The 26538-nt window shown below is 43.8% G+C and overlaps 1 protein-coding gene across 3 annotated transcripts in view; it reads right to left on the reverse strand.

Annotated features, from left to right (window-relative positions):
* Positions 1-26538, reverse strand: part of gli2a (GLI family zinc finger 2a) — a 442689-nt gene that overhangs the window by 121345 nt on the left and 294806 nt on the right. For 2 of the 3 annotated variants that reach the window (XM_055638741.1, XM_055638742.1), the window contains 2 exons: positions 6064-6275; positions 963-1154 (listed from right to left, as the gene is read on the reverse strand). In XM_055638741.1, the coding sequence (XP_055494716.1) occupies positions 963-1154; positions 6064-6275 (404 nt within the window). Of the gene's footprint in view, positions 1-962; positions 1155-1859; positions 2055-6063; positions 6276-26538 lie in introns of those variants that run through there. The other variant, XM_055638743.1, reaches the window with a different exon arrangement.

The raw sequence follows: 26538 nt of genomic DNA on the forward strand, positions 1-26538 counted from the left end.
CCGTGTGTGAATTCCAAACCACAGTTTATACAAATGTCTATCCAAAGCATTGTGTGCGCCTCTATTCTGGAATAGCTCTATTTTTGTTCAGATTTGTGATAATATGTGGTAAATTAAACTTTCCACAACTTCAAAGTAAATGTTACTAAAACTTGACACAATAGTTTTAAATCAGGTTTGTTTTCACCGGCCGGCCTGCCCATTGCTGTCAATTGCCAGAAATCATTTTCTCCGGTTTTGAAGGAAACTTGAAAGTGATTGGAATTTTACTGTGGTAAGTAAAGGCTGCAGATTAATTGAAACCAAAGTAGACACACACACACACCATACACAAACACACCACTCACACACACATATACACACACACACACACACACACATACACACACACACACACACACACACACACACACACACACACACACATATACACACACACACACACATACACACACACACACACACACACACACACACACACACACACACACACACACACACACACACACACACACACACACACACACACACACACACACACACACACACACACATACACACACACACACACATACACACTATCACACACTATCACATACACACACACACTATCACACACACACACACACACACACACTATCACATACACACACACCATACAAACACACCATACACACACACACACACACACACTATCTCACACACACACACATACACACACACACACACATACACACACACACACACACTATCACACACACATGTGGCAGGGAACATCAGGAAGATTGCTCCCATTTCCGGAGGCTGACACACGCCTGTCAAAAAAGGGTTAACACCAGCAAGGATAACTGCACTCTTTCAAAAGTGACTTCCTTTGGGAAAGTCGGAGCCCTGAACAGCAGTGGGCTTCCTGATCCCTGAGATGAAGAGGATGAAAAAGGAGAAAGTTGAACAATACTTACTGTCCACGGGGTTGATGTATTCAGTGATGTGTGCCGGACCTCCTGCTCCACTAGTCTGCATGAGGATGTCACCATATGGGCTTCGATGAGTTGCCATGAGAGTCATTTGATGGTAGTACTCAGCTGGATTAGCTCCTGGCGGAGGAGGAGGCAGGCCGAACAGACCTCTGTCCTTCAAGTGCTCATGAGGAACTGCGGGACAGAAAAAACAAGATACCGTTCCTAAAGTTGTAGGAAGCCTTTTGCGATTTTTTTTCCCCCTTCTGCACTGACGTCAGGCAGTCAGCCCTCTGCTACCCAGATGGAAGCGATCGCTGCAGCTCAGTGACGGTAGTCTGGGCGTGTTTGTGTGGAAAGGAGCTGATCGAGCTGGGGCCTCCACATTCCAGAGTTTCCTCAAACTCATAAACAAAGCCTGACTGCACCAAATGACTTCGGCAACGAAGAGGGGAGAGAGAGAGAGAGAGAGAGAGAGAGAGAGAGAGAGGAAAAAAAAAGTCATTGCAAGAGCAGAGATGGAAGTGCTCGGAATCGTGGCAACTCCACAACTTGTGTCAACAAGGGGGTCTTTAATCGGTAACAGCAATACAAGCATGTGTAGGAAAGAACTGCAGATGCTGGTTTAAATCGAAGGTAGACACAAAATGCTGGAGTGACTCAGTGGGAGAGGCAGCACCTCTGGAGAGAAGGAATGGGTGACATTTCGGGTCGAGACCCCTCTACAGACTGATTATGACAGAATAATATAATAATATAACACAAGCATGCTCCTTCACTTACACATGCGGTTGCATCTGTGCACTTTGTCTTCTGCCTGCTTTCACACACATACAGAATTACAGGTACACTCTTAACTCATACTCGCATGCACATAAAAATAATAATTTGAAACCTTACTTGTTAAAGGAATTATGCCTTTGCTGTCCCCCTTACTCCAGTACCTACTTTTGCAGTGTTGAAACACAAAGCTGAGTCGCTAAATTAACCCCAGAGGGTCTGGAGGAGCTCCCTCCAGAACTCCCACCTCCAACAAGACACAACAGGATTCCTGTGTTTTCCACTCATTCAGAAAAGCTCTCAGGTTCCGGTGGGCCTGGCTCATTGCTCTTGATGTGGTCACACAATGGTAGCTTTTACAATGTTGACTGCCTAATCACAATCTAATTGCCAAGAGAGGAGTAATGACTTAACCCTGTAGCTGCTTTATGAACACAGCAATTTTCATCGCACACTTCAGAAAATAACCAGAAGATATGCAGAGAAACGCTTTGAATAACCCGCTGAATGTTCAGTGTTCGAGAGATGATATGTTTATTTGAATTTGGACCGTGTTGGGAACCAGCGGAATCACGCCGCAAGTGGAGTCACGTCTCACGTCATGTTTCAAGAGAGAGCTAGATAGGGCTCGTAAAAATAGCAGAGTCAGGGGATATGGGGAGAAGGCAGGAACGGGGTACTGATTGGGGATGATCAGCTATGATCACATTGAAAGGCGGTGCTGGCTCGAAGGGTCGAACGGCCTACACCTGCACCTATTGTCTATTGAATCACAAATCATGTTTGGAATCAGTTTAACTTGGCACCTTGTTTCCCACTAACGTTGTGGGCCGAAAAGCTGGAGTTAGGCAGCATCTCTGGAGGAAAGGGATAGGTGACAGTTTGGGTCTAAGACGCTATGACTATAACTCTTCCCTCTTCTTCATAGGCCTCACCGTCGTTCCCCTCCGCCCCCACCACAACGAGTGGTGGGTCCGCCACTTCATTCACACCTTCCTACACAGTGCTATGTCACGTTTCACCAGGAATGGCCAACGAGGTGACAGTATAAGAGATTAACCTTTTAAGACCGAGTTGAATTTGTGAATGTTTGGAATTCTCTGTCATGGGGCTGTGGACACCCAGTTGCCGGTTATATTCAAGGCCGAAATGGATAGATCTTCTGACACATAGGGAGATGGCGCTGGTCAGAGACATGGCCTAGTGGCAGAGCAAGCTTGAAAGGTGAAATGTCGCAATTCATGCTTCTACTTTCTATGTTACGTGATCTTTCTACTATCAGCACTTAATATTAAGGCACACGGAATGATAAACAAGTCATGCTGCAGCTTTATAAGACTTTGACTAGCTTGCATTTGGAGTTGTGCCTGCTGCTCTGGTCAACCGCTTATGGGAAGGATGTGGAGGCTTTGGTGCAGCAGAGATTTACACAGAATGCTGCCTGGATTATAGGGCCTGGTCCTGTGCTTGATGTTCGCTTTCTCTCCCCTTACAACATGACAAAGGGATTGTTCCATTCACAACTCCATGGTCATAGAGTGATAGAGTGATACAGTGTGGAAACTTGCCCACACGGACCAACATGTCCTCACTAAACTAGTCCCACCTGCCTGTGTTTGGTCCATATCCCTCCAAACCTGTCTTATCCATGCACCTGTTTAACTGCTTCTTAAACATTGGGATAGTCCCAGCCTCAACTACCTCCTCTGGCAGCTTGTTCCATACGCCCACCACCCTTTGTGTGAAAAAGTTACGCTTCAGATTCCTATTAAATCATTTCCCCTTCACCTTGAACCTATGTCCTCTAGTCCTAAATTCTCCTACTCTGGGCAAGAGACTCCATGCATCTTGTAGGTATCGTTAGCTTTTAGAAATGTTTGAATGGTGCACTGACTGGCTGACATTTTTAAATTTCGTTGTACATGGTTCATGTTACAATGACAATAAAGAAACTATTCTACTATTCTATTCTATCTACCCGATCTATTCCTCTCATGATTTTATACAGCTCTATAAGATCACCCCTCATCCTCCCACGCTCCAGGGAATAGAGATGCAGCCTACTCAACCTCTCCCTATAGCTCACACCCTCTAGTCCTGGCAGCATCCTCATAAATCTTCTCTGTACCCTTTCCAGCTTCACAACATCTTCCCTATAACATGGTGCCTAGAGCTGAACACAATACTCTAAATGCGGTCTCACCAACGTATTATACAACTGCAACATGACCCCCCCAACATCTATACTCAAAATAGAACTTCTGTATTCTCTTCCATTCCTGCCTCATGCTCACCACTCTATGGGTCATTCATACAACCATTAATGCAACACCAGTCTTTTCTCCTCTTCCATTCCCAGCAACTGTGAATCCAAACGGTCTTCCCAGGTGAAGCAGCTATTCATTTGCACTTCTTCCTGTCTGGTGTACTGATCTTGACATTCACAATGTGGCCCCCTCTATACTAGAGAATAAAACTCACATTGGGCGATCGTTTTGTGTAGCATCGGTGTCCATTCTACAGGAGTTCCCCAGTTGCCTGCTTCTGATTTAATTCCATATCCTGCTTCTGCTCAGACCTTCTGCATTGCTACAGTGAGGCCCATCGTGAACAACATCTTCCGACTGGGCATGTTGCAGCCTGAAGGACTCAACGCCAAATTCTACAACTTTAGGACACACATTTCATCTGTTTGCACGAGAAACGGCCATCTCCGACTGTTATCATTTTGGCTCAGGTTTTCCTTGACCCTCCTTGTATGGTCTGGTCTGCTGGGCAAGGCCCACACCTTATCATTAGTAGCACAACACACAGTCAAAGAAGCCTATCTTCACTATCTCTTAACTACCACATCAGGTCAGCAAACCTCACCCCACAATGTATGACTCAATGATTGGAGAAACTATTTTTACATTCATTCTACAGGGATAAGACAGATTTAGAGGGATATGGGCCAAATGCAGGCAGGTGGGACAAGTGTAGATGGGATATGTTCGTCGGTGTGGGCAAGTTGGGCCAAAGGGCCTGTTTCCATGCTGTAAAACTATAACTCTTCCCTCACCTTCTCCCCTACCTCAATGCACTGTCAACCTCTTTCTCAGTTCTGATAAATTATACCTCAGATAGCTGTTTCTCTTTCCACAGATGCTGCCTGACCTCTTGAGCATTTTTTTTATTTTCCGGCATCCACAGTCTTTCTTGATATTTTTAGACCTATCCATATGGTTGACCCTGAAATTATCTGGTTAGCCACTGACTTCAAGAGCAATTAAGGATGGATGTTAAATGCTGATTTGCCAATTATGCCCATGGAATGAGAACAAATTAAATATTTGAGCGTAGTTTAGAGTTAGAGATACAGCATGGAAACAGGCTCTTGGACCCACTGAGTCCACGCTGACCAACAATCCTCCGTACACTCATTCTATGTTATCTCAGCTTTGCATCCTACACACTAGGGGTGATTTATAGAAACCAGTTAACTTACAAACCTGCACGTCTTTGGAATGTGGGAGGAAACTGAAGTTCCCGGAGAAACCCCATGTGGTCACAGGGAGAATGCACAAATTCTATTCAAACAGCACCCTTGGTCAGGATTGAACCTGGATCTCTGGCTGGCACTGTGGGGCAGCAGCTCTACCTCTGTGCCGCACTATTCATTTACTATTTTTTCCATTGCTTAAACCTGGGTGTTTAAGGAAAGGTGTTTTTCCATAAGATTTCTGCAGAGGGGAAAATGAAACTTGATTTTTGGCTTTTGCATTCACTTTATCTAGTTCAGAAGGGTCACCGTCTGAAAAAGTGAACAAAATAAGCAAGTGACCATTCCCTTAGCTAACATCAAGAAAGCAATGTGTTGGAAGGAACTGCAGATGCTGGTTTAAACTGAGGTTAAGGCACAAAAAGTAGGAGTAACTCAGTGGGTCAGGCAGCATCTCTGGGGAAAAGGAATAGGTGACGTTTCGGGTCGAGACCCTTCTGCAGATTGAGAGGGAAGTTGAATCGCCATGTGAATGGCACACAATAACATGTGCACATTATATCTTGTGGAATAATTCGTCATGTCCTCAGATAGAGATATGTGTGGGAAGGACTGCAGATGATGGTTTATACCGAAGAGAGAAACAAAATGCTGGAATAACTCAATGGGTCAGGCAGCATCTGTGGAGAGAGGGAATGGGTGATGTTTCGGGTCTGAAGAAGGGTCCTGACCCGAAACATCATGCTTTTTCTCCAGAGATGCTGCTTGACCCGCTGAGTTACTGCGGCACTTTGCGTCTATTTTAGACAGAGATACTTGGATAAAGAAAGCAGCGAGGCTTACCGTCGGCTGGGCTCAGGCCTCTTGCAGCAGAGATCATGGACAGCGTGGGGCTACCGTGCATGGTCCTCAGGTAATGCTCCATGTGGTGTGGGTTGACGTACGGATGGGGCGGACTGAAGGGGGACTCCCCTGTCCCTGCTGGGTTCCGGTGAGGAGACAGCCGGATGAGGGAGATGTCCGAGAAGACGGGGCTTCCGGCCAAGGCGGGGGGCCTGAGGAGACAGAAGCAAAATATTCCTTAAAGATCACTCAGTTTTGCTTATCTTACGAACGTCAAGGAGCCTGTAAATAGAAATGTTTTAATTTTATTTTTATTTATTATTCTTTATTTCGAACAGAATAAAAGAATAAAAAGCAAGTGTGAAACAGCATACAAAAAACAAAACAAGAATATTTATAAAGTGTCATAAAAACAATATCTATAAATAAATGAAATCGTATGTGTCCGAAAAGGAGCAGTTCAGAAATCGGTTCAAGTGCGTGGCAGGGAGATGAAAGAGATCGAAGGTACACAAAAATGCTGGGGAAACTCAGCGGGTGCAGCAGCATCTATGGAGTGAAGGAAATAGGTCACGTTTCGGGCCAAAACCCTTCTTCAGGAATGATGAAATTGATCTACTGGTTTATGTGCAATGCTGCTTAACATCCCGACTTATCGTTCTGTCTCAAACTACAATGTGCCACACAACTCCACCTTGATACAACGCTGGCTGAAGCGGGCTGGAGCAAAAAGCCAACTCGAAGCTCAATGTTAAATTCTGCTTGAGCGAGATTTCAGGTCGGTATTTCTTAAGTAGACAAGAGGCTGAGTTTCCACTGTGGACTAACTAAGTAAATTCATATTTACATTGTGCATCTTGATTCAAAGCAGCTGGAAATGTGGAACAAAGGTCAGTGGTTTACTGTTTCAGAGTAATGTCATTCCTCGCACAACGCCGAGTGCATGGCTCTTTCATGTCTCTCCCCCCACAGCTTCACTTACAAATGGTCACGTTTTTGAAAACTCCTCCTTGAGAAGGACATTGACATCTTGCCAGGAAAAATACCAACATGAAAGTCTTACGGCTTATGGCTAAAGCAGGACTGAAATAACAGTACTTGGAGGTATTGTCACCAGCTGAACATTGAAAAAATGCATTAAGGTAGATAAATCCCCAGGACCTGATCAAATGTATCCAAGAACATTGTAGGAAGCTGGGGAGGAAATTGTGGGGCCACTGACAGACATCATTGTGTCATCAATAGCTGCGGATGAGACACCAGAAGATTGGAGAATGGCAAATGTGGTGCCTCTATCTAAGGAAAAAACCAAGGACTAATTAGAAATAGTCAGCGTGGTTTTGTGCATGGAAAATCATGTCTCACCAATTTGACTCCGTTTTTTTTTTTAAAGAGGTTAACAATACAATCGATGGGGACAGTGTGGTAGATGTTATTTACATAGACTTTAGCAAGTCCTTTGACAACTACTCACACATAGTAGACTGGTCCAGATGGTTAGATCGCATGGAATCCAGAGAACTAGCCACTTAGATACAACATTTTCAGACTTGAGGCATGTAACAAGTGGTGTACCATGTGGTTAGGCCTACTTTTCTCCGTTATTTACTTTAACAATTTGGACGTAAATGTTGGTGGCATGGTTAGTAAGTTTTTGGATAACACTAAAATCAGTTGTATAGTGGCTAGTAAAGAAGGCTATCTAGAATTTAAGCAACAGCCTAATTTGGTTATAGTTTAGACATACAGTGTGGAGACAGGCCCTTTGGCCCACCCAGTCTGCGCCGACCAGCGACCCCCATACATTAACACTATCCTACGTACACTAGGGACAATTTAGTTTATACCGAGTCAATTAACCTACAAGCCTATACGTCCTTGGAGTGTGTGAGGAACCCGAATATCTCGGAGAAAACTCACGCAGGTCACGGGGAGAATGTACAAACTCCATACAAACAGCACCCGTAGTCAGGATCGAACTCGGGTCTCAGGCGCTGCAAGGCAGCAACTCTACCACTGTGCCGCCCAACTGTGCCAATGGGCCGAGGAATGGCAGGCGGTGTTTAAATTGTATTGAATTTTGTAAATTGCTTCTAATGTGTAGGGAGGGGAGGCGAAAGTGGGATAACTTTAGAACTAGTGTAAACAGGTGATGGGTGGTCGGTGTGGAATCAGTGGGGCCGAAGTGCTGGATCTCTAAACTAAACTAAACTAAACTCAAATTAAACCATTCAGCTATCGGTGGTGCTCTCACTACGCCAAAGTCCGTCCGATGAACACAGAATCAGAAGTTTACTTGCAATGATTGACCAAAACAAAACCCAAGTCATCAGTCTGACAGAAGGATTTCAAAAGCAACAGGTAGCAGAAACACTTAAATTCACAGGCTAATCATGCAGAAAAGGCACACACTTCCTCTGCTGCTAATGGAGCCTGGTCAAAGTGATCAGACAGCCTTGTCCCTTTCTGGTGCTTTATGGAAGAAAAGGGCTGATGTGTGCACATTTTCCCTGGTGAACACTGTTCACCGTTAATAGTTGGGTGTGGTTTCCTGCCACCTTTTATAGCAGACCAACTTTAATTTGGCTTTAATTAAACCAAGGTGTGCATGTTTGAATGCAGAATTGAAAGCTGAAGGGTACTTCTAGTGATTTATACCAATGCTCAATCTTAAAGAGTTTAGCAGGGTTTCTTATAAAGAACTTCAGTTATTTGGCTTCCTTCATCTGGAGAAAGACGCGAGGCTATTGCCAGCTGTGCACTGGGTGCCTGCACGAGTTCAGGTTGCCAGTTAATGCCGTGCATTCTGTTTCACACTGAATCTTAACGTGCTGGGATGATTACACAGTGGTTGATAATCATGTATGTGTCAAGTGCTGGTGAACTTTATTCCCGACGGAACAGTCGCTGCTGTAATGCGGGATAATACAACAGTTAATGTGGGCGCAGCAATGTCTCGTCAAAAAAGCAATGTGTTGGAAGGAACTGCAATGCTGGTTAATTAAAAAAACAGACACAAGGTGCTGGAGTAACTCAGTGGTTCAGGCAGCATCTCTGGTGAAGCTGGATGTTTCAGGTTAGGACACTTCTTCAGACTGATTGTGGCAGGGGATAGAAAGCCGGAAGAGAGGGGGGCGGGGCAAAGCTTGGCAAGTGATAGTTGGAAGATAGAAAATCTGCAGTTCCTTACTTTTGCAAACTGTCTGTAGCCAATGGTCACTGCCTTGAGTGTATTAGATACCTTAAGCCTTTCATGACTTCAATCTCTTGCTCCTGGGTGCTCTTTAAAGCTTCGCCAGTGCAATAGGTCATAGCGTAGATTAGTTTAGAGATACAGTGTGAAAACTGGCCCTTCGGCCCACCCGAGTCTGCACCAACTAGCAATCCCCGCACACTAATGGGACACACACTGGGGACAATTTACATTTATATCAAGCCAATTAATCTACAAATGCCATAACCTAAATAAAATTGCAAAAAGGGGGGGAAGTCATGTGATCAGCCATGATCACTTTGAATGGTGGTGCTGGCTCGTAGGGCCGAGTGCCCGCCTTAAAAATATTAATTGACTTGGCCTCCACAGCCATCTGTGGCCATGAATTCCACAGATTCACCACCTTCTGACCAAATAAATTCCTTCCTATCTCCGTTCTAAAGGTATGTTATTTTATTCTGAGGCTAAGGCCTCTTGTCCTACACACTCCCACTAGTAGAAACATCCACAGGTGAATCGAGGTCCAGAGGACATGGGTTTAAGGTGAAGGGGAAATTATTTAATAGGAATCTGAGGGGTAAATTTTCACACAAAGGGTGGTGGGTGTTTGGAACGAGCTGCCAGAGAAGGTAGTTGAGGCTGGGACTATCCCAACGTTTAAGAAACAGTTATACAGGTACATGGACAGGACAGGACAGGTTTGGAGGGATATGGACCAAATGCAGGCAGGTGGGACCAGTGTAGCTGGGACATGTTGGCCGGTGTGGGCAAGATGGGCCAAAGGGCCTGTTTCCACACTGTATCACCCTATGACTCTATGCTCTTCACGTTCACTCTAACTAGGCCTTTCACTATTCGGTAAGTTTCAATGAGGTCTCCCCCTCATCCTTCAAAATCCAGTGAGTACTCGCCCAGTGCCTTCAAACGCTCATCATATGTTAATGATGATCATCATCATCATGTGTTGTTGCATTAACGGGGCTGGTAAGCAGCCACATGTAAGAGTAGCCGGTATATATTACAATTAAACATTTCTGACTCTTGCCTCATTATTCATAGGCTTGCCTTCTTCAATTTAAAAGCTGCCACTATTTGAAGGGTGCCTCCTCCTGATCTTAGCAGAAGCCCACAGCATGTGCTGTGTCGGGCTAAGCACATCAATAATAGAATTCACACACTGGAAGCTCTTACTTTACAGCTGGCAGAGAGAGCCTGTCTTTTAAAGTGATGCAGAGATTGTATCACAGCCTTGATGTGAAGGCATCATGTGAAGGTGATGAAAATCACTCATGTTTTTCTACGCAGTAGATTGGCCATTTAGTAAAGAACCATGCCCTGTTTCCCAAGGCTAGGTGTGAGGACTGATACAAAATGACAGAGACTTTGGGCGCATTTCCAAACTGTCGGGATATTCCGTGGATGTGTACAAGAAGGGGCAGAGATGTCTACTGCAGATGTTCCACCAATCGATGGTAGCCAGTGCCATCTTCTTCGCTGCCGTGTGCTGGAGCAGCAGGGCGAAGGCTGCGGACGCCAATAGTTCAACAAACTCATCCGGAAGGCTGGCTCCATCCAGGGGGCGGAGTTGGATTCACGGGAGGTGGTCTTGGAGGGGAGGATGCTCCTCAAAAGTGCGGAGCATCTTGGACAATACAGCTCACCCCCTCCATGACACACTGGTCAACCTGAGGAGTACCTTCAGCGACAGACTGGTTCCACCAAGATGCATGACAGAACGCCACAAGAGATCCTTCTTCCCTGTGGCTATCAAACTGTACAACTCCACCCCCTTCTGTCGTGCGGTAGACTGACTCCCCCCCCCCCCCCCCCCCCCCCCCTCCCCAACTCCTCCCCAATCTTTGCACATCCCCAATCCTTTCCACTCGCCACTTTAATTTCATGTTTCAAGTATTTTGTGTTTTATGACTGTTGGCAGATCACTTTCCCTCCTGGGATGAATAAAGTTCTATCGTATCGTATCGTGTGTGTGCGCACTGCATTTTAAGAGATCTGTTTTCAAGGTGGATTTGGGATTTCAGTGTCACCGTAGGGCGTAACTCAACCCGCATGGCAAGCAGAAGTGAACAGATGGGGTCAGATTAAGAAGGATTAAATGAACCAGTTTAAAAACTGTCAGCAAACCCATTTAAACATTGAAACTGTAGAACCATGGAAAATGAAATTGAGCACTAGAAAGCAAAGCCAAAAAAATAAAAGGGAATTTTGAACAGGTTTAGAGCATTCAATTTGAATTGAGAAGCACAAAACTAGAAACAGCTTTTGAAATAATACACACTCCCACCGGTCCCCACTTTCCAGATGCTGGATGGCTCCACAGCACTTCCATACTTCATGGCTTCCCTCTGATATCTCATCATGTTATCCATTTTACATGTATGGACTTAATTAAATTTCACAGGGGTGTTTCGTTGTGAAGGAAAGCATATAAGTGAATTCCATTCCAGCCCTGAACCAACATCCTTTAGACTTTAGAGGTACACCATGGAAACAGGCCCTTTGGCCCATCAGGTCCACACGGACCAGCGATCACCCTGTACACTAGCACCACCCTACATGCTATGAACAATTTGCAGGTCAATTAGCCTACAAACGTGCATGTTTTTGGACTGTGGAGGAAACCGGAGCATTCACGTGGTCACAGGGAGAACATGCAAACTCCGTACAGACAGCACCCATAGTCAGGATCGAACCCGGGCCTACGGTGCTGCAAGGCAGAAAATTGCACCACTGCACCAGCAGAGGCCACAAGTCAATGATCAATCACAAGCCTGGTCTCCCCATCTTCACTGTTTAACGACATTGATTAAATTACAGCATCCCAAATATTGGTCGGATGAGACCATTCGTTCATCCTTGGAACATGGGTGTGAACAATTTGACCAGCATTTATTGCCCGTTACTAAGAGTATCCACTTTGAGCCCTTAGTTCTCCATTTCAGAGGGCAATTGAGAGTTAACTACATTGCTGTGGGTCTCGAGTTGTGTAACTGCCAAACATAGTGAGGAAAGTTGATTTTCTTCCTTGAAGACCACTAGTGAATCAGATGGTCTTTTACAAGAATTTGCTTGTTTTTTTTTTTTACTGAGACCAGTTTTGCAATTAACTGAATTTAAAACTCCAGGAATAACACCTCATCTTCTGACTAGGCAAAAGGGCCATACACACTCAACATCAAGTTGACGTTGAGGTAATGAACACTTCCAGCATTTCCTGCATTCCAGATAATTATTCTGCATTTACACCTCTTTTAGACTTTTGTTGCCATGCAATTTTAACCCCCCTTTTTTTAATCATTTAATCTCTCCTGCTGACATTGGAGAACTTTCCTTTGGCTTTTCTTTCTATCCCCCCTGGATCTGGACCAAACCATCCATCACACCAGATGTGAAGCAAGTCCATCAGGCTGAAACTTTTCGTTCTGTCTTTCTACATATGTTGATTGACCGACTGAGTATCCCTAACATCTCCTACTTTTACTCCACATTTCCAATATCTGCTGCCTTTTGTGCTTGTATCACTTTGGTTACGATACAATACGATACGATAGAAATTTATTTATCCCAGGAGGAAAATTGATCTGCCAACAGTCATAAAAACACAAAATACATGAAACATGAAATTAACGCGACGAGTGGAAAGGATGAGGGCGGCAATAGAGTATCACAAGGCTCAAAACATTTTTAAACCCACTTACAGCTGTTGTCATGACTATTTGGGCATCAGCTTAACAAACACGACTAAACTTCAGCAGGAGAGGACATATTTTGCATTGAAATCCAACTTTTAGCCCTGAATTTAACTGCCCAATGCTAAGAGGGTTAATTTGAACACAATCAGGACAGAAAACAAATGCATAATCCAACCACTATCTTTGTTTTTAATCTTAATAAACTTTTAACATGAATTAATCACCATGAATAAATCGAAGTTCGTTTCCCTACTGCAAACAAGAGCTCTTTGATTCAAAATGCATTTATTTACTTAAAGAGACTGGCACTTTGCCAAGTCTGTACCATTTTATTTCTTGCTATTGTTTGACTTGGCACATAAATTCTTGTCTGGCAATGAGAAAATAAAAAGAGATTTAAAAAAAAAAGCTATTGACAATTTAAGTGCTTTGTCCACTAACAGCCTCTCATCTTCCTAAGTGTCTCGACACACATGCAAAGAAAACCTACTTTTTTCCCTTGTTAGATAGACAATTGGACAGATTAAAAGAGGATACTTTGAATTGTTTCAGTGTTAACGGCCACAATCAAACGGCCTAAGCTACTGTCATAAGGGAAAAGGCAGGGAGAAGAGTCAGGGAGAAAATTCATTGTTTTTAATTTGTCAAAACATGACAACATCCTTAGCGAATCTTTCCTTCGTTTTGTTTTGGCTGACTAAGTAATGAGCAAAATTGAGCAAGAATAGGTTATAATAAATTCATTGTGTCCTCTCTGAAACTCTTCTTTCATTTTTGACAATTACCCAATTAGTCATTCAATAATACTTGTCTCACACATGTTGACATCGCTGCCACCCTCCAGTACAAATCTTGTGAATGAGAATCAGTGCTGTTGTACGCTGGCGATTTTATGAATGACAGGGCAGGAAGGAGGCTTAATTAAGTTTCCAGCGGCAGATACCTCTCAAAGGGAACAGCCCCCTGCATGTGGAATGCTTTCTATTCCTGATCAGCGTTGTTGCATAACCTTTCACAGTAAACGGCAGGTTAGTAATATGTCCTGCTACACACACCCTGCTAGCCCTCACCTCGACTGCACACCGAGACAAGACAATTGACCTGCCCTCAGTGCAATCTCTCTCGGCGTCAATGAATGAGACAGACCTGGCTCACGTCCCACGACAGGAACTTGCCTCCAGCCCCAACACAGGCGCTCGCTTCCTTTTCCCACAAATAAAAAAGTGTGGGATTTGCATTCACAGCAACCAGCAGTCTGGGAGAATATTCAGCTCAGGCCTGGTTTAATATCAAGATGACACCCTATTTGCACACCAGCGCTGGGAGGTTTTCAACCAATTGTTAAATTACTTTCCGTGTCTGTAATTGCTAGCTAAGCACAAGTAGGATTAATATTGGAGCCAAAACATTCAATGTCTTAAACAGAAAAGGCAAGTATTGACAGCAAACAATATCAAAGCTTATTTTACGTGCACTCTTAAATATTTAAGTTGGCCATCGTAATTCATGTCTGTTTAAATAAAATCTCGACTTTAAAGTAAAAGACGTTGTTTTGTACAGCGTTAGTACTGGTTCAGAATTCACTAAATTGCACTTATATCTTTAACTGGCCTAAATGGAGCTTTAAGAATGGAGCCAGTACAATAGAGCCTCAATTATCCACATTCCCGTGCTTGTACCTTCAATTACCCACAGTTTTCATGGGGATTTGAGTTTAATTTAGTCCAGGCAAGTTTAAATGCAATTGAACATTGTAAAATTGCCTTTTGAAGGATTTCGGTTCTGGGCTTAGGCTCCAGATGGCTAAAAGGCAAGAAGTTCTGTTTATTGGAATGTTTGAAACAGTCAAGCACCCATAAGTACTTCACTGGCGCATTGTAATACCAAAAAAATGTCATATTAAAGCTAAAGAGTGAAAACGCACACCTCCAGGTTCAGGGACATTTTTTCCCCATCTGTTATCAGGCAAACAAACCATCCAACCAACAACTAGAGAGCAGTCCTGAACTACAATCTACTGGAAGAACAGCATCTCATATTTCGCTTAGACAGCTTACAGCCTAGTGGTATGAATATTGATTTCTCTAACTTCAAACAACCCTGGCATTCCCTCTTTCTCTCTATCCCTCCCCTACCCAAGTCACACCAGCTTCTCGTTATCACCCAACATACAGCTAACAATAGCCTGTTTCCTTTATCATCATTATGTTTTTGCATATCTTTTACTCATTGCTCTTTATCTCTCTACATCACCGTCTATATCTCTCGTTTTCCCTTATTCCTAACTAGTCTGAAGAAGGGTCTCGACCCGAAACGCCACCCATTCCTTCTCCCCAGAGATGCTGCATGTCCCACTGAGCTACTCCAGCTTTTTGTGTCTATAACATATAACCATATAAAAATTACAGCACGGAAACAGGCCATCTCGGCTCTACAAGTCCGTGCCGAACAACTTTATTCCCTTAGTCCCACCTGACTGCACTCATACCATAACCCTCCATTCCCTTCTCATCCATATGCCTACCTAATGTATTTTTAAATTATACCAACAAACCTGCCTCCACCACTTCCACTGGAAGCTCATTCCACACCGCTACCACTCTCTGAGTAAAGAAGTACCCCCTCATGTTACCCCTAAACTTCTGTCCCTTAATTCTGAAGTCATGTCCTCTTGTTTGAATCTTCCCTATTCTCAAAGTGAAAAGCTGATCCACATCAATTCTGTCTATCCCTCTCATCATTTTAAATACCTCTATCAAGTCCCCCCTTAACCTTCTGCGCTCCAGAGAATAAAGACCTAACTTATTCAACCTTTCTCTGTAAGTCTACCTACTATCTACACCATTGGAGACCCTCGGACTATCTTTGATCGGACTTTACTGGTTTTATCTTGCACTAAATGTTACTTTATTCCCTTTCTCATCTATCTGTACACTATGGATGACTCAATTGTAATTAATTGTAATTGCCACTGACTGGGTAGCACCCTACAAAAGCTTTTCACTGTACCTTGGTACACATGACAATTAACTAAACTTAACTGAATACAAAATTGTTAATTATTATAAATCATGAGAAAACGATCGGAGTACAAAGGAATCGGAGTGGAATGATCAAGCTTTTCACTCTGGGGTGGGTCCCTCGCTTCGTTATTTTGGCGTGGAATCAAGACATCAAAAATCAAAGCTACCGTACAATTTATGAATGCTTCTCAATATAAACTGCAAAAAAAAAAACAAATATCTCATCTGCACCTAATTAGATTTAACTAAATTGTCTACATTTCTTTAATTAACACTAAAATATTAATTTAAGAGAAAAGAAATGCAACTATGTAACGATAAAAATTGTCGGAAACCAAAAAATGGGGAGAGGATAAAAGGCCGTAAAATTGTCTCAGAGTTTTGTCATAACTTTGCCAGCCTTTGGAAATTATGTAGCATCTTCCAGAAAGGCTGTATGGAATATTCTTCAATTATTTTCAAGAACCTTAGATGCACATATTATTACTTAATAGGAATTAAATTGCTTCAGATTACTTTTAATTTCCGAAACTGATACTCTGGTATAAACGCATCAGGAATTTGGGTGGCACAGAGGCTCAGCTGGTAGAGCTGCTACCTCACAGCACCAGACTTGATCATGACATCAGGTGCTATGTGGAGTTTGCACGTTCTCCCTGTGATCAAATGGGTTTCCTCTGGGTGCTCCAGTTTTCCCCCACATCCCAAAGACGTGCAGGTTTGTAGGTTAATTGGCCTCTGTAAATTCCCCCTAGTGTGTTCAGAGAAACATTGAAACATAGAAAATAGGTGCAGGGGTAGGCCATTCGGCCCTTCGAGCCTGCACCGCCATTCAATATGATCATGGCTAATCATCCAACTTAGTATCCTGTACCTGCCTTCTCACCATACTCCCTCTTAAATATAGCCAATGAACTGGCTTCAACTACCTTCTGTGGCAGAGAATTCCACAGATTCACCACTCTCTATGTAAAAAATGGTTTTCCCATCTCGGTCCTAAAAGACTCCCCCTTATCCTTAAACTGTGACCCCTTGTTCTGGACTTCCCCAACATCGGGAATAATCTTCCTGCATCTAGCCTGTCCAACCCCTTAAGATTTTTGTAATAAGATCCCCCCTCAATCTTCTAAATCGAACGGATTAGAAAGTGGGAAAACAGCGAGCTAGTGATCGATGGTCGGCGTGGACTTGGTGGGCCGAGGGGCCTGTTTCCACGCTGCATCTTTCATTCAATTCTTTCCTCTTTCCTTGATCAAAGTTGCTGAAGCCAAACACAACAATAAAAGAAACAGGAGGAGTAGGCCATTGGCTTCTTCTGCCAGCTCCGACATACAAAAAGACCAATGTTGATTTTTTTTCTCTAAACTATCCTTAGATTCACTTTGTATCCAAAAATCTGTTGATCTCAGTTTCGAATCTACTCAATGACAGCTGCTCTGAACCCTACTGAGAATTTCAAAAGCTTTCCCTATCTCCTGTACTTGTGTCAGGCTTGATTGTACTCGTGTACAGTATGATTTGACTGGATAGCTTGCAAGGTTTTGCACTGCATCTTGGCACATGGAATGGAAATAAACCACACCAAACCAATACAGGCTGAAGGAATGTCTTCTCATGACCCCATGTTCTAGACACCTCAGGTCAGAGGAAGCATCCGCACTGCGTCCACACTATCAAGCTCCACGGGATGTTTGTATGAGATCACCACGTTCCACCAAACTCAAGGAAGTAAAGACTAGAGATAAACACAAAATGCTGGAGTGACTCAGCAGGACAGGTAGCATCTCTGGATAGAAGGAATGGGTGATGTTTTGGGTCGAGACCCTTCTTCAGACTGTGAGTCGAGGAAGAGATAGACATCGGGATAAGGAAGGGCAAGGTGTGAAAAACAGACATCAAAGAAGATGCAGATCAAGGCAAATGCAGAGTAGACCATTGTTAGCTAGGAGAAGGTGACAACGAAGCATACAGAGATAAAAATTAATTGAGGGGGACAGTCAGACTGGTCGGAGAACTAGGAATAGGGAGGGATGGAGAGATGGAAAGCAAGGGTTACTTGAAGTTAGAGAAGTCAATATTCATACCGCTGGGGTGTAGGATGCCCAAGCAATATATGAGGTGCTGGCCTCACTCTGACAATGGAGGAGGTCCAGGACAGAAAGGTCAGTGTGGGAATGGGAGAGGGAGTTAAAGTATTAAGCAACCGAGAGATCAGGTAGGTTTAGGCAGACTAAGCAGGGAAGTTTAGCGAAACGATCGCTGAGCGTGCATTTGGTCTCACCGATATCCAGGAGTCCACACCTGGTGTACTTTATCGCTCCTTAAGGCAACCCATTCATCCATTTTACTGCATTTGTGTCACCCCCAGCCCATCACCCCTATGGGCCTGTCCCACTTTGGTGATTTTTCAGGCAACTGCCGGTGACTGTCAAGTTGCCGGTAGTCGCCTGAAAATCCGGTAACTGGAACGGCGACTGTCAGAGTGGAACCCACACACACACACAAACACACCGCTTCCTTCTCCAGCCCATTATGCAGGCAGGGGACAGGGCTAGAGGGGGGAGCGCTGTCTGAGTGAAATTCACACGGTGCAAAGCCAATGTGATACAGACACACACCGCGAGGAACAGGAAAGGTTGGCGCTGTAATTAAGAAGCTAAAAAGCACAGTGCATGGTAAGTCCTTTAAAAGAGGGAGGGGGAAGGAGGGAGAAGTAGTGGAGACAACTTTTAAGAAGCCAGAGATACACGGCTGTGAAGTTCGGCGGACATTTAACATTACCGGTCGGTTATCCTTGGTTCTGAAAATTACTGCTTACGTTTTTTTCCCTTTGTTCCAATGAAATTCACTGGTCAGCACCGTCTACAACCTACGAGAACCTTCGACCTCCTGGCAACCCACTAGGACCTCCTGGCGACCCACCTACGGCACGAGAATTCTCGCTACTCTCCATGGCGGCTTCATTCTAGTCGCTGCTAAATTTTCAAGGTTGAAAAGTTTGCGCCGACCATAATGAGGCCGCGACTAGTTCCCAGAATGCGGGAACTCCTCACGACCATGAAGGCGACTCCCCGGCAACCACCCTCGAACATGTTGGTGATCATGTGGAGACTGAATAGTCTCCTGCAGTCGCCTAAAAAGTCGCCGAAGTGGGACAGGCCCATTAGAGCCAACAAGCACTGTTAATAATGACAGGAGACGCAATACTGCGCAAAATAAACACTTGAATGTAACTGTTTTATTTGTTACATGCCTCTAATTAAATTATAAAGAGTAGGGGTTGTACAATGCAAATTAACTGCTGTCATTTAATATGCTCTGGTTAAAGTATTTGACAATCTGGGTAAAGAGCTTAACCTCGTCATTCACTGCTCAACTTTATTGCTCTTATCAGTCTATTTAAAACACAGAGTTTAACCACAAATGTTTACCAACTGTCTTTCCTGTTTGCTGATCATTATAGAACAAGGTATGCCTGTAAAAAAAAATCAGCAAAAATCACTTTCACTGAGTTGTTGAGATACAGATACTGTAACTAATAGGTGGCAATTCAACACTGCCTTCTGAAAGGATTATGCCTAGAAAGCATTCCTCTGCTTGGCTTTCTCCACTGCCTACTGATAGATGTGTTGCTTTGCAGCCTCATGACCTCATTCAAGTTGCATTCATCATGCAGAGCCGTGCCAGATAGCGTCAGGAGGATATCTCACTATGGGTGCATTATCAAGCCCAATCCTGCCTTTGTTGATATCCGATAACATATTTTCCAGCACAGATCACAGAATGGTAATCAAGATCGTTAAGATGAGTTAACATTTCCCTCTTCCTCTACCCAAAGGCTAGTGCCAGCTCCTTCATTTTTGCCTAACTTAGACCAGTTAACATGACCCTCATTATAGTTCACTGATGATTATTTTGAAGTAGAGATGCAGCCTGACCCGCCGAGTTGCTCCAGAAGGTTGTGTCTATCTCTGGTATAAGCCAGCATCTGTAGTTCTTTGTGTAGGAAGGAACTGCAGTTGGTGGTTTAAACCGAAGACAGACACAAAAAGCCAGAGTAACTCAGCGGGTCAGGCAGCATCTCTGGTGAAAAGGAATAGGCAACGTGTCAACTCGTTGTCACCTATCCCACAGCAAACAATGGACCATTGTGGGCTCCACATGTATTTGATTATCATTACTTTCTGCATATTTTCCATTCATTTGTACTAAGTACCGTCTATATCTCTCGTTCCCCTTTCCCTTGATTCTAAAGAAGGGTCTCCACCCGAAACGTCACCTATTCCTATTCTGACCCGCTGAGTTACTCCAGCTTTCTCTGTCTGTCAGCAGTTCTTTTTTCCTACTAAGGTGACACTGACTTAGTTGGGAGGGAAAGTTTCATTGCTTTTTTGATTGCGTTTGCGTTACTGATCTTTAACACTCACGCTCCTTTACATTCGCATCTCGCTCTTCCTCGCCACACATGAAGCATCAAACTCCACAAATCTGTCGTCTTGAATTTGAAAAATAAAAACAAGCCTAATTAATGTCCTGAGTGATTATCCAGATTAACACTGCACTGCAGACTGACTCCATTCATCTAGCTTCAGATAGTATCTTGCCCGTGTATATTATGTGAAACACTCATAATACACAGCCCGCTGGCCTTCTCTCTGGCACAGCTACAAGAATCCTCATTCCATAGATTAATTTTTTCCAAAAGTCAATTAATTTACTTCCCTCCCACTCCGAATTTAAATAATCCAACCATGTAAATCGTTGTGTAGAAAGGAACTGCAGGTGTCAATTTATACCGAAGAAAGGCACAAAGTGCTGGAGGAACTCAGCAGGTCAGGCAGCATCTCCGGAGAAAAAGTATGGGTGACGTTTTGGGGCGGAACCTTTTTTCAGTCTATACTGTTCTATGTTCTTTACTGATAGGAGCAAAATTGGGCTATTCGGCCCATCAAGTCTCCTCCACCATTTAATCATGGCTGATCTATCTGTCGTGGAGGGGAGTCAATCTCTGCCTTAAAAATAACCATTGACTGGGCCTCCACAGCCTTCTGTGGCAATGAATTCCATGCATTCCATGAATTCCAATGAATTCCTCTTCTTCTTCCTAAAGATACGTCCTTTTATTCTGAGGCTATGGCCTTTGGTCCTAGACTCTCCCACTAGTGGAAACATCCTCTCCACATTGATGCGAAACCACACCATAACACAACATATATTGCAAAATTGGGTCTGTTTGAAATGCTGGAGCAGATATGTTGTGACCAAAGTTGGTAGCACAACGTCCGAGAGCATGGAAACATGTCCTCCATGTCCACATCAGCCTTCAAGTGCAATTTTACCGAAGCCAAATAACCTAGAAACCTGTACGTCTTTGGAGTGTGGGAGGAAACCGGAGCACCCGGAGAAAACCTTCACAGGAAGATTGTACAAACTCTGTACACACAGCATCCGCAGTCAGCATCGACCATGGTCTCGGGCACTGAAAGGCAGCAACTCTACAGCTGCGCCAACTGTGCCAGCCATGTACTTGAGATAAGGATGAATTTCTTTAGTCAGAGGGTGGTGAATCTGTGGAAATCTTTGCCACAGAAGGCTGTGAAGGCCAAGTCAGTGGATATTTTTAAGGCAGAGATAGATAGATTCTTGATTAGTACAGGTGTCAGAGGTTATGGGGCGAAGGCAGGAGAATGCGGTTAGGAGGGAGAGATAGATCAGCCATGATTGATTGGCGGGGTAGACTTGATGGGCCAAATGGCCTAATTCTACTACTGTTCATTATGACATGACCTTATAAATCTTGGACAGAAACATCACTCCTTAGTACTTCCTAAGGTCCTACTCTTCATTGTACATTTTCTAGCCTCAGTAGTTCACCCAAATACATTGTCACACATGATGAAATTCCAACTGTTGCTGCTTTGCCATGTAAACTATTTAAAGATATTGCTCTGTGGTTGAAGACAACCTCGTCATTATCAATAACACTACCAACTTGTATGCCAGGAAGAACAATTACAAATGCAAAACTTTGCTCATTTTCAAAGTGGTGGTTTTCGCTGTTGGAGAGCTCCACGTGTTTCTCATCAGAAAAGCTCTTGAACTGCTCAAGCCCGCCAGAGTTAGAAGTGCCCTCCACTTCCTAGATACCACATTCCAAAGCTGCACTTGACAGTGTGCGACATGGAGGGGGCATTGATAACACTGCTTTGCTCTGCAACCACTTCTGAATCACGAGGTCAATCACGTTAAGCAGTTCAGTTCAAGTCAGTTTATTGTCACATGTACCGAGGTACAGTGATAAAGCTTTTGTTGCATGCTATCCAGTCTGCTGCAAACAAGACATGATTACAATCGAGCCATTTACAGTGTATAAGAAATGTTGCTGCAGGAGTAGAGATTTAAGAGAGTGGAGCGATTATAGATCTGCTCCTGTGGCTAGCATACGAATAGTCACCTGGCTTGGACTGCCTCTTGGACTTACACATACAATGCTACAGTTCTAAGGATTGTAACTAGAGCAGCAACAGCAGCAACTAGTTTGACCAAGCACGTGTCTGATATGACCAGGGCATTAGTAGCACTCAGCAGCCTGTTTATTGCCAGCCTTCATCTCCCTTGCTCACGGTGGGAAACTATGAGGGGATGTTTTTATGTTTAATGTTAAATTCTATAGTGTTGCGTTTATCTTATTTGTGTACTGCCTGGTAACTCAAATTTTACTGCACCAATTGGTGTATGTGACAACAAATGTCCTTTGTCCTCTCAATCTAGTCCCCATATTGCAGGGAATACATTATCCTTGAAAGGACACAAAGTACTGGACTAACTCAGCGGGCCAGGTAACATCACTGGACAACATGGATAGGGGACGTTTCAGGCCGGGACCCTTCTTCAGACAGTCTGAAGAAGGTCCCCAACTTGAAAGTCACCTATCCATGTCCGCCAAAGATGCTGCCTTATTACGCGGACTTATTCCAACATCTTTTGTTGGATAGAACTGGTGTACAGGGATCGTTGGTCAGCGTGGATTCATTGGGCCGAAGGCATGTTCCCACGCTGTATCTCTAAACTAAAACTAAGCTAAACTAATTCCATTATTCAGTTGACAGAAATTTCTACATTCATATCAAATATTCAACAAGTAATCTGAACAGTGGCAGGCTTGAGAAAGGCGGTCAAAGAAAAAAAATGGCTGCCATTAAGTCAAATATTAAGTCAAAAATTGCTCTGTTGCTTTTGTGGATGAGTAATAAGAGAGGCCAGGGAAAATGTTTATGTGACTTTTGTGTCATAGAGAGATACAGTGTGGAAACAGGCCCTTCGGCCCAACTTGCCCACACCGGCCAACATGTCCTAGCTACACTAGTCCCACTTGCCTGTGTTTGGTTCACATCCTTCCAAACTTGTCCTATCCATGTAAACCAGCTGGTTTGTAAGCCAGCATCCATGGTTCCTTGTTTCTACATTCATGATCCTCGCTGAATTGACCCTGGTTTGTTTGGGGTGGGGCGAGAACGTTGTTGGGGGTGGGCTGTAAGACTCTGCAACTTTCTGAAATGGTGTGGTGAACAACGGCAGGGGTAAAGTTAACAGCGGGAACAGGCGATACAGCTAACATCACGGTTCTGCATGAAGCTTTGTGACAATTAGGCTTAATTTATTATCCTACCCTTCAAAGCAAGCAGCACAATTTATCAAATATCAGACCTGTTTGACAGATCCTATTACCCAGCCACAACTGATCCTCCCACTCTGACATGATGCAACTTGAACATTGTCTTGCAGTGAATGAAAGAGGAGACACAGTGACTCCGGCGTCAGGCGGAAGGCATGCGTGTTGGCTGCAGGAGGAACGGGAGACATCATTGACAATGAACACCTGTCAGAGCAATAGCTCTCCCTCATTTCATCCTGGGTGGTAAAATATAGCCTCCTGGCCCCAAATATAGAACAGTCAGTCACGGGACTGCATCCACCACGAAAATCAAGCATCCACCTTGCCAAATGCCATAAATCACTTTCAATAATCTTAAAGCTTTGGAGATTTTGATTTCACCCACCAGACACAAATAAATCAGTTGAGCGCGGAAGTATCAGAGCATGGGAAGTTATATTTTGAAACTCTACTTGATGATTTTTGCACTGAGACTGGATCGCAGTGACAATTATTCCCATTGACAGATGCCTTTTATGGTTCGTTTCCCCTCAAATTTGGCTTAGAATACAAGTGTTGTATAATTCCCACCCAATGCTGAGTCTGGGAATAACGAAGGAATCTCCTTGTAGTAGGGGAGGGAGTATTCTGGAAAGAACATTCAAAGTAGTGATTTAGGGCTGATGTCTGAAGCAAAGTCTTGACCAGAAACGCCACCAATTCCTTCTCTCCAAAGATGCTGCCTGTCCCGCTGAGTTACTCCATCATTTTGTGTCTATCCTAAAGTGCATCGTTCTGCTTAATGTCCCTGAGCTTGCCGGCCTGAATCACACTCTATCCAGCAAGAATTAAGTCCCAGATCCATTCCTCCTTTTGAATCTCTTCCCATCTCCAATCTTCCTTTTTTTTGTTTCTAACATTGCCATTCTTCCATAATGGCATATATCTAACTGATACCCTTTCTGACAGTGACAAAAATATGTTCCCCTATTTCGTTCTGCTCAGCTCATCCACAGCTTTTAATATGGTTGACCAAACTACCTACCTTCAGCACCTATTCCACCCATCTCCCTCCTCCCCCTCATCTGTATCCACCTATTATCTCCCATCTCTTTTCCAACTTTCTCCTTCCTACTACAGTCAATCTGAAGTAGGGTCCTGATCCCGAATCGTCGCCTATCCATTCCTTCCATGGATGCGACTTGACCCACTGAACTACTGCAACATTTTGTGTTTTGCTCAAGATTTCAGCATCTGCACTTCCATGTGTATCCATCTCTAATCTTGCACCACCATTACATAGCTGGGCAAGGTTGAGTTTCCTTGCTTTCATTATTCTTTGTCCAGTTACACCCAAAGAATGGGAACAATGGCTTCTTTACCCACTGTTACTTTGACACTCCCCAAGCATTTTTTCCTGACCGCTCTTATTTCTCATCCACACAAACAGAGCAATTTCCAATATTTGACTTAATGGAAGCCAATTTTACTCTGACCGTCTTCCTCAAGTTTGTTCAGATTGCTTGTCTAATATTTGAAATGAATGAGTAGAATTTTCTGTCAACTAAATAATGGAATTAGCTTAGTTGAGTTTAGAGATACAGTGTAGGAACAGGCTCTTTGGCCCAGCGATCCCATGTTGACCACCAATCCCCATACACTAAAACTATCCTACACATTGGGGACAATTTACAGAAGCCAATTAACCTACCAACCTGCACATCTTTGGAGTGTGGGAGGAAACCGGATACTGGAGAAAATCTATGCGGTCACAGGGAGAACGTACAAACTCTATTCAGACAGCCCGCATAATCAGGATCGAACTCGGAACTCTAACGCTGCAAGGGGTCACAGCTTAAGGATAAGGGGGAAATCCTTTAAAACCGAGATGAGAAGAACTTTTTTCACACAGAGAGTGGTGAATCTCTGGAACTCTCTGCCGCAGAGGGTAGTCGAGGCCAGTTCATTGGCTATATTTAAGAGGGAGTTAGATGTGGCCCTTGTGGCTAAGGGGATCAGAGGGTATGGAGAGAAGGCAGGTATGGGATACGGAGTTGGATGATTAGCCATAATCATATTGAATGGTGGTGCAGGCTCGAAGGGCCGAATGGCCTACTCCTGCACCTAATTTCTATGTTTCTATGTTTCTATGTAAGGCAGCAACACTGCTGTGCCACTGTGCCTCCCTGAATGCAGAAAGCTATTGTCTTTGGTGTCCAGTGACCAGTTGCTCATTCATTGATATTAAAAAAAACTGCAGATGCTGGGAATCTAAAATGAAAAGAAAAAATGCTGGAAATGCTCAGTAGGTCAGGCTGCATCTGTGGGGAGTTAATGGTTCTGGTTGAAGTAATGCAGATTAACCTGTTGAGTATTTCCCCACATTTTCTACTTTTATTATCGTTCATTAGTTACTGACTATTTCCTGGTCTCTGATACATTATTAAGGCTGATTGCAACCTTGCTGTGATATTTGCCCACAGAGTAATTTTAGACCAGATATCTATGCAATCACTATTTTTACCTCATGATATTGCTCCTGCTTCAGACCATTTACCCCAGTCCATGCCTTACTTACTCTAAATTAGATTATTTTTAATGCACTTCATGCTAACCTCCCTGCATTGTAAACTTTCTTGTCACCTATATCTTGTCATCCATCAATTTGTGTTCTAATACCCCTGTCCCTCTTAGGAAACCTGAACGGAAACCTCTGGAGACTTTGCGCCCCACAAGGTTTCCGTGTGGTTCCCGGAGGTTGCAGGTGGTTGCCGGAGGTTGCAGGTAGTGGATGCAGGTAGGGAGACTGACAAAAACCTCCGGGAACCGCACGGAAACCTTGGGTGGGGCGCAAAGTCTCCAGAGGTTTCCGTT

The sequence above is a fragment of the Leucoraja erinacea genome, chromosome 7 (genome assembly GCF_028641065.1).
Source record: "Leucoraja erinacea ecotype New England chromosome 7, Leri_hhj_1, whole genome shotgun sequence".
Classification (NCBI taxonomy): Eukaryota; Metazoa; Chordata; class Chondrichthyes; order Rajiformes; family Rajidae; genus Leucoraja; species Leucoraja erinaceus.